The 12,851-nt window shown below is 39.8% G+C and overlaps 1 protein-coding gene across 1 annotated transcript in view; it reads right to left on the bottom strand.

Annotated features, from left to right (window-relative positions):
• LOC125485397 (dynein axonemal heavy chain 5-like) overlaps window positions 1-12,851 on the bottom strand; it is a 77,677-nt gene that overhangs the window by 14,578 nt on the left and 50,248 nt on the right. The window contains exons 14-16 of the mRNA XM_048608013.1: window positions 8,908-9,075; window positions 7,264-7,482; window positions 2,349-2,525 (exon numbers count right to left, since the gene is read on the bottom strand). Coding sequence (XP_048463970.1) covers window positions 2,349-2,525; window positions 7,264-7,482; window positions 8,908-9,075 — 564 coding nt within the window. The remainder of the gene's footprint in view (window positions 1-2,348; window positions 2,526-7,263; window positions 7,483-8,907; window positions 9,076-12,851) is intronic.

The following is a 12,851-nucleotide window of genomic DNA, read 5'->3' as shown; positions in this document are numbered from 1 at the left end:
CCTCATGTTTAGAGTGCAGCAAAATATTTATTTCGCTCTTTAATTATTAAAAGCAATTACTGAGTAACAGAGTAAACAAATAGTATCATTAATACCATCCATAGTTATACTGTGATTTATCTCAATTAATTGCTCATCGCAATGGGAATTAATAAACAAATAACCCTGCCAGCTATAATAAACTATGACATGAATTTTCTTGCATTTTATTTTCCTCAACAATAACGTAAACCATCCACAGCATTTTGCTCTATTACCTAAGCAATCCAGCCTCATTAAGTACTAATCGTAGGCAATCTCACTTATTTGAAACAGAGATAATAGATAAATATGCTGCCTCTCTCATCTCCTGCCAGCTGCTGTTCCACTCCTGAATCTCGCTGCCACCCAAAATGTACACTGGTATCTAATGGGCACTTGTCAGTCCTTCCCTGAGCATTTATTAAATTTCTTGCAAGTAACACCCAGATTTTTTTTTGCACATGGTGGCAGGTATGGGAGTTGCAAGAACAAATGTGAATTAATTAAAATGTATGCCAGCTAGATTAACCCCATTGTGAGAGATAATTCAAGAGCTTCATTTTTATTTATCAGTTGAAATAATATATAGTTTTTATTCAATTACTACCTTTCAATGCTGGATGGAAATTGTACTAGATTCAGCGCTTCAGTGTCAGACTTCCTACCAAGTCATTGACCTTTGAATATGTTTTTGGAGTTGAGACTGAAGTTTACATCAGTGAAATTGAAGTTACTGGCAGTACAATTACATGTGGGAAAAGTGTACCTTCTGCAGTTGTCATGTCACCAAACTCAGCCAAAAGTTCAACTAGATTGGTCAGTCATGATTTGCCTTTCATAAATCCATGCTCGCTTTGATCAGCTCATATTTCTCCTTCCTCATAGACAGGAGGTTGTGCCTCAGAAAACAGCCAGCTAAACCAAAGATCCAATGGCTAGCTGCTCAATGGTGCTGCAGTGTCAGATGGGAGTGGTGGCCAGTGCTGGGACTACAGCTGATCACAAGGGACAATGATGGACTCCAAGCTAACTGGGAAGGTTTCAGTGGAGTCAGACTTGCAGTCCCCTTAAGAGGCTGAGTGGGCTATATTCGAAAGGTCAGGGAGAGGGTAAAGTGGGAAGGCAATCTCACAGGGGTCTCTAATGTGTACCTGAGAGACGTACCCTACCATCCCCTTGTCCTCCATAAGCCCATGCTACTAATGTTGCTGGGCTTTCCATATGACATGGGCCTTCTCCTGCCATAGGGTTAGAATGAGACTCTTGTGTGGCCATTAATTGGTCATTTATGTACCTCAATACGTCCTAGGACGGGCTTCCTATATATCCAGCACGCCCTGTACAACTTCAGAAAGTTCATGGGCAGGCGGATAGGCAGCAAGGATGCAGGATTTACAAACCACCCCAATCCCACCTTCAAACCCATTAGCCAGGGAGTGTAAAATCCGACCAACAACTCTACCCCAATACAATCTCAAATAAAGGTTAGGAAGAATAAAAGAAAATATGACAAGAAACTGTACAGCAAAGTCAAACCATCAGAAAAAAAGACATTGTCAAATACAGAAAGGAAAAGATAAAATTGCAAAAGCCCAATCAATAGACTGATTAAAGATAAAAGTCTTAATAAATTTGCTTGTTTTTTTTAGTTGGCAACCTGCCCTTTCGGTAATAATTACAATTATAAACCATCCTACAGAGAGAGATACAAATCAAGTTGTGAGGATAATCCTTCAGAGACAATTTCCTGCATTTGCAATTTTCAGACACTCTATGTGGGCAGGGCTCAGAAATTAAACATCTTAACTCATCAAGGGCAAAACAAAGAGTTTTGCTAAACTTCCACATTATTTCTGTAAATTTATTGGGCAAAAATCATTTCTTTCTCCTGCTCAGGGAATATTTTTAATAATTTAAGCAATGAACAATTATTATTCTACTTCTCAAAATATACCTGCTTTTCTAAGAAATTAGAGATTAGATTTTTAACTTCATGTAAAGGTGTAAAAATTGGCATTGATGATTAACCACATGATATGAGAATGGGCTAATATATTTACTTCCATTAAATCATGGGAAATAAAAATCAGTTTTGTTTCTATAATGAGCAGCCAATCTGCAACATAGTTATACATTAGGTCACAAATTAATAATCAACCCGTAGGGTTTTAATAATTCAACTTCAAAATGTCCAGCAAGTCAAGGTGGCAGCTCACCACCACTTTCTGAAGGATGGGCAATAAATGCTGTCCCAGCCGGTGACACCCACTTCCTGTGAAAGGGTCAGATTACATTATTGAATTATACATATCTACAAGTTCACTTACATCACTGTATGGAATATTGTTGCTGCTCATCTCCTCTTTCCACATTTGAAGGAGAAGGTTCCTGTATTCTTGGTTAAAAGGTCCAGAATAGGAGAGGAATCCAGTGGCTAGCAATACATCACCCACTAACCAAGTAATCTGATCCTGGAAAAGTTTACTGCTTTCTGTCCACCGAACCTGAGATATTTTTAAAGGAAATATATCAAATAGTTTCACCAAACTGTTTTACAACTTTATTTGGATTTTTACCTCCCAAGCCCATGTCTACTTTTGAATTCTGTTTATCCCTAATAGAATTAATGACAGATATACCCACATTTCAATGTTTCACAGAAGTTGGAGGTATTGGAGAAGATCTTAAACAAGTTTTTTGCTGGGTCCCATTGGTTTTGGTCAGTTTCTCCCCCAGAAGCAGCAGTATGAACCCATGGTAAGTACAGCTGCTGTACCTTATTGATATGCTGCAGGTCAGGAGATGTCAATATCAAGGAGAGGTTCAGGAAATTGAATGATGTTCTGAACTACAGAAGCAAAACTCAGTTACTTACAAGACCATTCAAACTTTTCGATTACATTGCAGGTACTGACCTCAACAAGGAACATTTTTAAAACTGTGATAATAGTTTGATTTAGCTCCGTGTGGCTTTTTGATTCAAGATTGCCAGTGGGAAATTGGGATCATTTGAGCACATTTTTTGGGACTTTCAAGTGCTTAGAGCTCCCAGACAGCAGCTACAATATGATCTGGTTGAATTACATTGGACACTATAATGGTCTTTGTGTACAGGCAGCCAGCAGCCATCAAATGTTCTCAGACTACGCAGCAGAAATTCACTGCTGTCAGATGCTGGTTATTTTTTTTTTCTCGGGTGTTGTTTCAGTTCTGTAAATGACAATGTAAAATAGCAAGCACTTGAGATTGCAAACGTCTACAGGGAACGATGAAGCGGGTACTGAAGGAGATTTTACTCACTTCAAGGCTTCTGCACAAACTATTTAGGCGCACAAGTATGCATTCCCTTTAGAACACAGAATGACTTGGAAAATAAACACAGCATGTATAGTTAATAGATGTCACTGGAAAATGGAGGAGGAGGCAGAGGATCCAAACAGATCAGCCACCCTCTTTCTCCCAGCCCCTTTGCAGCCTCTCTCTTTCTCTTCCGCCATCTTTGCAGCCTTACACCAGACCCAATGGTGGATGGCAGTAAAGTGGTTCCCCACCACTCAGCAAAAAGGAAGCTTCTCAACATGGTCAAGGACTTCAGGACCTCTCTCCTTCCAGGACACTCCACATTCCAAGCCTCAGCAAAAGCTGCCTGACCCTTTCTTGGTTCCCAAACCTGGACTCCAGCAGACCCTCCCTAGCAACTCCCTTATTGCCAGGACATACTTAACCTGCTTGTAGCTCCTTCAATCATACATCAGTTGCTGACGTATGGGTGAACTATCAGCAGCAACAATGGGAGAGGACAATTCAGTGATTGGAGGAGCAGCTCCTCACTGCTTCCTGTTATTCTGTTTACTAGGTAACCTTTCTCTCATTAATCACCCTGTGGGCAAATTTATCCGGGTGATTTGGGGGCTATGAGGGAAATTGGGTCCATATGTTTTGAGCGCTGACATTTACTGTTAGATGTGATTCTATGACGAGACGCATTTGGTCGGTTATCCTGAGTGTGCTCATAGTTATACCAATTTGAGATAATCAGTTGAACTTGTAACATAGTTCACTTATGCTTGCTAGACATAGCACAAATTCATATACAGGGCACTATCTCTACACACAAAAGGAATAGGTTTAACCTTTATTGCTTTTTTTAGTTACCCAGAAGCAAGGGAAGTCTATAGACCCCATTGCTTTCTCCATGGCAATGCCTCATCCAAGTAAAGTCATCTTGATGACCAATCTCCTCCTCCTATTGTTGTGATCATTTGAAACTTGGCATTCTTGAATTTTTCCTGGTGAATGCAAGTCAAACAGCTTTGTCAACATGTCTCACCTTTCAACAATTTTCAATTCTGTGCTATCACATGACTCTTTCTGCTCCCACTCCTCTATATCTCTTGTGATTTTGTAACACTTTTTATTTAAATATGCAAATTATGTGGCACCCTCTTCTGTTTTAGTTACTACCAATTGAATTATTAATTATTATTTTTATAATCGAGAGTTATTGTATTAATTCTGCATTGAATTGATTAATTAATTGCTTCGTAGTACAGAAATTAAACGTTTAAAGGAAAGAAGTCAAAGCTTTTTGTCTTACACTCAAGAGGACTAGGACACAAAAAGCCTAATCATTTTAAACAGCAGGAGAACACGGTGTAATCATTTCGGCCATTGCTAGCACAGAAATGGAGCAAATATAGTGAACTGTCAATCTTAGTTCTCAGAGCACGCAGGTAGACTCTGATTGTTCTGTGAACAGAAGAGCTTGGAAATCTCCATGATCCTTTTTGTTACAATGAAAAAGTTGCAATAAATGCACAAATTCCCTTTGTCTACTAAAACTGGGTCCTGTGTATTAATATGTATTGCACCTAACTCGTGCAAATCATCAAACTATAAGACTGAATAATACACTTAAACTGGTTTCTGATGTAAGTTAAACCAGGTTATCTAATAACATATCGATGTGTCTCATATTCAATAGCTGAATAACATCTGGTGACAGGCATAGTGTTCTGAGTCTTGCATGTAAGGGCTGTTCAAGCATGACTGGCATGCTGCCCACTGCAAAGGTCAATGAGATGTGTTGTTTGATATATGTGCCTACTATTAGACTACAAGATATAGGAGCAGACACAGGCCATTTGGCCCATCGAGTCTGCTCTGCCATTTGATCACAGCTGACATGTTTCTCAACCCTGTTCCCCTGAATTCCTTGATTTCCTTACCAATCAATAACTTATCGATCTCTGTCTTAAATATACTCAATGACTTGGCTTCCACAGCCTGTTATGGCAATGAGTTCCACAGATTAACCACCCTCTGGCTGAAGAAATTCCTCCTCATCTTACTTCTAAAGGGTTGTCCCTTAACACTGAGGCTGTGACCTCAAGTCATAGTCGTTCCTACTAGTGGAACCATCTTTTCCATGTCTACTCTATCAAGGACTTTCAGTATTTTGTAAGTTTCAATCAGATCCCCCGTCATCCTTCTAAACTCCAACGAGCACAGACCCGGAGTCTTCAACCACTCCTCATGTGACAAGCCTACAGTCCAAGATCATTCTTGTAAATCTCCTCTGGACCTTGTCCAACACCAGCACATCCTTCCTTAGATATGGGTCTCAAAATTGCTCGGAATATTCCAAATGTGGCCTGACCAGAATCATAAGGCCTATATACCTGGTATACACTGGCACTGAAACTTGGTAACTCACATTACTCATTTGTACGGTAGGCAAAACCGCATTGTGGCTTATGACAACATCCTGTTGGTGGAGGAACCACTCATGTGTTCACTGCAAAGTTGCAGTGTGAGACAGCGAGCTTCTCCTGTTCATATTTTTGAGATACTTGTCCCTTCCACAGTTAACTGAGACAGACAGGGAACAGTCCTAGGTCAAAGGTAAGGGTCCTTTCAAGAACTTTCACAATATACAGTGGATTGATGATTTGACCAGTGTAACCATTGTCAAAAGGATTGTTTTGGTACTTCCTATCCCTGCACTAAACATACAGGATGAGCAAATAGCGACCTTTTCATGAGTATGCCAATAAGGTTGATCTTATTGTGCATGAAACTGTAGAAATCTAATGTGTATTTTGACCAGTGAATTTAAGTTTTCTGTAGATAGTATTTGAGAATCCATTGACAGACTTCTGGAATTTATTAAGCTATATAAAGAAATTCTTTGATGCAGCAACAGATTCAAATATCACAAAGGGTTAGAAGGTTAGTGAGCATTCCATCAAATACATACTTCTCTTGGTGTTTCTAACAAGAGCTGAGCCAAAAGCGGGTCCTATGGCAACATCATCTGTTTGGGTGTATGTACTTGAAATTGAACTCAACTGTACAGATTGTTAAGTTCATGAGTTCAATGCACACAGATTCAGAACTGGTGGCACACATGCACATTGCTGTGACATAGTAACATCAATGGTTCCTTTGAGTGCTACTGTGGTAAGTGATCTAGCAATAGCAAAAATATACATGGACATACAATTGCTCTCAATATGTAAGTCTTGTATGGTCTTTGAAAAGTGAGGGAATCCTTCACAATGTTTGTGCAAAACTCGCTTAAAGTCTGGTTACAACAGCTCATTTAATCATTTGACCAATTCATGTTACACAGGACATAGATAAAATAAGGCATAAAGGGGTGTGGTTTTTGTGTATCTTGGAATTGTCCATTTACGTATACACATGCTGTGAAGATAAAACCTACCATGTATATATCAGAGGTAGATTACTAACCTTACACAAATCCAACAAGCCCCTCTGCATCTTGACCTTGAGTGCGGCTGTGTGGTCATGTGTAATGGCAAGTCCTTTACTTAGAATCTTGGAACTACCATTAGGCACAGCTTGCCTCTTGTTGATGCAATTGTTTTGACTGAGTATGACTACTGCAGTCCTATTGTCGGTTTTATATATGTATATCAGGATTCGCTTTAAGATTATGCAATGTTACATGCCATTTGTGTCACAGATGAAAATCTGTCAAGTCAGTAGGTGTTCCACAACATACATGTGGCAGATCTGCAGGGAGTGCACTCAGAGCCTCAGGGTGCTTGTTGAATGCTCATTCTGATGAAATAACTAGTAATGTGAGAGTTTGAACTTGCATCATGAGTCCTAGTCTCAATGAATGCAGAACAGTTTAAAAATTAGTCATATGCAGATTCAGTAAAAGGTGTTCGTTGAATATTAGTAATTAGTTTATGACAAATTTAGTTTTACCTTTTCACCACCTAGGCCTTCAATGAGGGCTGTGGCATTGTTCATTTTCTTCCTACAGGCCTCTGCGTCATCAAGTAGTGCTTGCTTTTCTGACATAGCAGCATCATACATTGCTTGCACTTCATCCAGCTCCCGTTGCTTATCATCCAGCTGCACTTGGGCATTGTGTAGTTCGTTTTTTGCAACAGCTAATCGGGCCTCTTGCAGAGTAAGGTTTGCCTTTTCGCAAAAAGACACGTCAAAGTAAATAAAAGTGTGGAACATTGTAAAATGAGTCCTAGCTAGGGTACTTGAATTTCCCCTGTCACGTAAAAATTCATTAACTGCTAGTTTAGTACACATAAAATGTAAATTAAATCATCAGTCTTGCATAGAAAAAAGCTCATTACTATGAAATAATCATGTCTTTAAACTTCAGTTTTGATGAAAATCTCCCAATTCGCATTTAAGCACAAATATTAAGCTCAACAGTTATGTTTGGAACATATGAAACTAAAAATAAATAAATATTGCTCTCAGCTACTGTAAACAGACATGCTCATGTATAGAGTGAATTTCCTCTTTTCATAGAGAGCACTTGGTATATGTTCCCCTAGACCAAAATCGTCTGGCATCAGCCAAGGACAAATTCACTGTAATTTTTATGCTGAAAAGTTGCAAGCAGGTTGCAACTTATAATGGAAAGCTATAGAAACAGAAAGAAAATCTCTCATATGAATGGCAACATAAAATCAATAATCCAAAAGCTTTTAAGAGAATTCCTCTTAGATCTGACATTTTGCTTTCAAGTCAGGACCACAAACAGGAGAATTCTCTGCTCTACAAATCCAACTCAGGAAAATGTGCCCTGACAGCTTAATTTTAGTTCCACAGGTACAAGTATTCATAGGAATTGGGCCAGCAGCCCCTTCAAAGAATGAAGAGGCAGGAACAACGGCGGTAGGGTGAGAGGTGAGGAGTCTGAAAGGCCAGTCTTGATGCCCTGGCACTTTGCCCCAGATGTAAAACAAAATAAGTAGTTATATTCCTTCATGTTTAATGTATGCTCATGTCTACTTTTAGTCATCACAAAGGCTACGTGACCTCTCCTAAAGTGTACCTGGTCCTATCCGGAGATACCTTACCACTCCAAAGAACAATCAGAAGATGTGCAGGTTAGGTAGATTGGCCACACTAAATTGCCCAGAGCATCCAGGAATGTGTAGGCTAGGTGGATTAGCCATGGGGCATGCAGGATAATAGGATAGGGGGTTGGTTCTGGGTGAACTGCTTTTCGGAGGGTCAGTGTGGACTCAATGGGCTGAAAGGCTTGCTTCCACACTGTGAGGATTCTATGATCCTATGATAACTCTAATAAGTTTAAACATTTTCTTGAAAAGTATAAAGCTTACAAATAATTTTTTTCAACATCCCACTGATGAAAATTGAACCTGTTTAGGTAAATGCATTTTTACGTGGGCACTTCTTTTTCCAGCAACTACAGAAATGCAAACTACAACCCAAATGACTCCAGCCAAGTGGTGGGTGCCTGATTTGGGCATCATTTTGACTAAGATGGAATGCCTCTCCATCAAAAAATTAGTCCGAGTGTTGTAATATAGAACCATATGTTATGTAATTTATTATTATGTATTTATACTATACCTTCAGAGGAAGCACTTCTTTATTAATTTCAAAAAAGCTTGCCATGGCCTTAGTCCACGAGCACAGACCTGCAACATTGCCACACACCTTCTTAGCAGTTTCAAGATTGTAGTCATCCATATCTAGGTAAGGTTGCAGCAAATCTATAACCTCTCCAGTGATAGAATCCTGCAGATAAAGCAAAGTCTGTTAAATCCTTTAAGCAGTGTGAATAGATTGGTTAAGCAAAGCTTTCCAAAGAATGAAATTTAACTATGGAAATTCCGATTCCACTAAAAAAAGTATTTCTGGCAATCATATATAACCACAGTGTTGTACAAGAGAGTTTAATAATAATAATATAAAACATCATTACAATTGATTCTTCACACTGTTAATCTGATATGAAAACAATACAGCCATTAAATATTGAAAGGACATGCAGTTGTTATACATGAATGAAAACATATCATTTTTGTAATTATCTTTGTTTCTCCACTTAATATTAGCTATAAAGACCACACACCATAAAGGTGCCATTCCAATTTCACATCCACTGAATTAACTTGGAAATCCTTGAACTGTGTCACAGCAATCTTGAACCAGAGCAGGGAAAGCAACCTGACAGAGCCCTGCTTATTTTGCCTGACAAGAATTCTGTTTTCTCCTGTTAGGAGGATGAATAGTTCCTTATGTGCATGTTTAAAATCTAACGTTCTGAAGGTCCAATAGCTATTAGATGCCAAGATACACCCAGGCTTGACGAGTGAACCACATTCTCCACCAAAGTTCTTGGGGTTAGGTGAGCAACTAAACAACAGGAGAATATCCAGGATCGTTATCACTACCTAAAGGTTAAAGATTACCTGCTGAAGAGGTGCCAGGTCTCTTAGGAACACAGGAATGTAGGAACAGGAGTAGGCCATTCAGCCCTTGAGCCTGTAACACCATTCAATGAGGTCATGGCTGATCTGTGGCCTAACTCCACATATCTGCCTTTGACCTACATCTCTTAATACCTTTGCTTAACAAAACTTTATCCAACTCAGAACTAAATTTAACAACACATCCAGCATCCACTACTGTTTGTGGAAGAGTTCCAAACATCTACCACCATGTACGTGTTAAAGTGCTTCCTAACATCTCTCCTGGGCAATTGGGCCCTCATTTTTAGACTGTGCACCTTAGTTCTAGAATCTCCAACCACTGCAAATGGTTGCCTATTTATATGAAATGCCACTTTGATCAATATTAAATAATCTTGGCCTGAAGACTGCCAAATGCAGCAAAAACAACCACATTTTATGTCCCAGTCAAAGCAATGGGTAATGAACCTGAAGGTGCTGTCCAGAAATCTGGGTGCAAGGATGGGGTTTTCCAACAGTTTTGGAATTTCGCTTCCCACAGGAATACACCAAAGCGAATGTGGATTTTTGAAGTGTAAATGCTAAGAGAATACAATGTTTACAGACTGAATTGTATCCGCAGCTGAATATAATATAATATAAACACAGCCTCAAATAACTTAAAGGAGGTGCAACAAGAATCCAAAATGCCTAAGGAGGTTCCAATATAATGTTCCAACTGCACACAATGTGTGACTAAACAAAGAAGGAAGTCTCAAGAAAATAAAAACCAAAAGAACAGTGGATGCTGGAAATCAGAAACAAAAACAGAAATTGCTGGATAGATTCAGCAGGCCTGGCAGCATCTGTGGAGAGAAATCAGAGTTAACATTTCAGGTCCAGTGACCCTTTCTCGGAAAAATTCTGAGGAAGGGTTACTACTCCCAAAACATTAACTCTGATTACTCTCCACAGAGGCTGCCAGACCTGCTGAGTTTTTCCAAGAAAGTCTCAGAAGTCACTTTAATCTAATTCACTGGGCAGAAAACCCATGGGATCTACAGAAATATTGGTTTGTCATTGCATCTGCAAATAAGTTGGCTGACTGGTGGGCTGGAATGCGGGGAGGCAATAGCTTAGTGGTATTATCACTAGACTATTAATCTAGAAACTCAGCTAATGTTCTGGAGACCCAGGTACAAATTCTATCATGGCAGATGGTGGAATTTAAATTCAATGCAAAATATCTGGAACTAAAAATTTACTGTTGACCATGAAACCATTGTTGATTGTTGGAAAAACCCATCTGGCTAACTAATATCTTTCAGGGAAGGAAATCTCCCATCCTCACCTGGTCTGGTCTACATGCGTCTCCAGACCCCCAACAATGTGGTCAACTCTCAACTGCCCTCTGAAATGGCCTAGCAAGCTACTCAGTTGCATCAATTGCCATGAAGTCTCAACAAAGAAATGAAACTGGACGGACCAGCTGGCATCAACCTAGACACCAGAAAAGACAACGGCAGAAACAAGCCTGTCGACCCTGCAAAGTCCTTCTTACTAATACCGGGGTGAGGGGGGATGGGGTGCTAGTGCCAGAATTGGGAGATCTATCTCACAGACAGTTAAGTAGCAGCCTTACTTAATCATACTCACAGAATCATACCTTGCAGACAATGTCCCAAACACCACCAAAACCATCCCTGGGTATGTCCCATCCCGACAGCAGGACAGACCCAGTAGAGGTGGCTGCACAGTGGTATACAGTTGGGAGGGAGTTTCCCTGGGAATCCTCAACATTGACTCCGGACCCTATGAAGTCTCATGCCTTTAGGTTAAACATGGGCAAGGAAACCTCCTGTTGACTATTTTTTTATTCATTCACGGGATGAGGGTGTCGCTGGCTAGGCAGCATTTATTGCCCATCCCTAATTGCCCACAGGGCAGTTAAGAGTCAACCACATTGGGGTCTGAAGTCACATGTAGGCCAGACCAGGTGAGGATGGCAGTTTCCTTCCCTAAAGGACATTAGTGAACCAGATGGGTTTTTCTGACAATCAGCAATGGGTTCATTATCATCATTAGATTCTTAGTTCCAGATATTTATTGAATTCAAATTCCACCATTTCCCATGGCGGGATTTGAACCCAGGTCCCCAGAACATTACGCGGGTGTCTGGATTAACAGTCCAGCAATAATACCACTAGGCCATCGCCTCCCCTCGATCACTATGTACCATCCTCTCTCCGCTGATGAATCACTTCCATTTTGAACAAAATGAGAAGGAAGCACTGAGGGTGGCAAGAGGGCAAAATGTACTCTGGATGGGGAATTTCAATGGGTTTGCAGAATAAAAGACAGAGTAGCAACAGAGACACAAAATTGGCTGAGTAAGAGGAGAGATAGAATAATAATAGTGGACTGTTGTTTCTCAGTTTAGAGGAAGATTTCCATTGGAGTTCCCCAGTAATTTGTTAATACACCTGCTCTTCCTGATATTTTTTAATGACCTCGATCTTGGTGTACAGGATACAACTTAACATTTACACACAATACAGAACTTAGAAGGGCTGAGGAGGATAGTATAGAACTTCAGAAGGACATTGGTGGAATGGCTGAACAAATGGCAGATGACATTTTCTAATTCAGAGCAGTCTGAAATGATTCATTTTGATTGGAACAACTCAAAACAGAAATGAAATAAATGGTACAATTCTAAAAGAGATTACAAGAGCAGAGGGATCTGGTTGTAAATGTGCCTAGGTCATTGAAGATGGTAGATTGAGAGCAGTATTAATGAATCATACAGCATGTTAATCAAGGCTTGCAGCACAAAAGCATGGAGGTTCTCTTAAACTTGTATCAAACACTGGTTTGGATTCAACTGGAGTGTTGTGTTCAGTTTCACTTGCCTTACATTAACAAAGATTATTTAGAAAGAGTTCAGGAAAGGTTCACAAAAATGACTCCAGGCATGAGGAACTCCAGTTATGTAGATGAATTGGAGAGGTTGGGACTATTTCTCTTAGTGAAGAAAAGATTGAGAGGAGATTATACTAAATCATGAAAGCTCTGAATGGAGCAGATAGGGAGAAACTGTTCTCATCAGTGGAAGAATCA

This window comes from Rhincodon typus, chromosome 2 (assembly GCF_021869965.1).
Source record: "Rhincodon typus isolate 14 chromosome 2, sRhiTyp1.1, whole genome shotgun sequence".
Classification (NCBI taxonomy): Eukaryota; Metazoa; Chordata; class Chondrichthyes; order Orectolobiformes; family Rhincodontidae; genus Rhincodon; species Rhincodon typus.
Note: the sequence above shows the minus strand (reverse complement) of the source record. Positions and strands in the feature narration are given on the sequence as shown.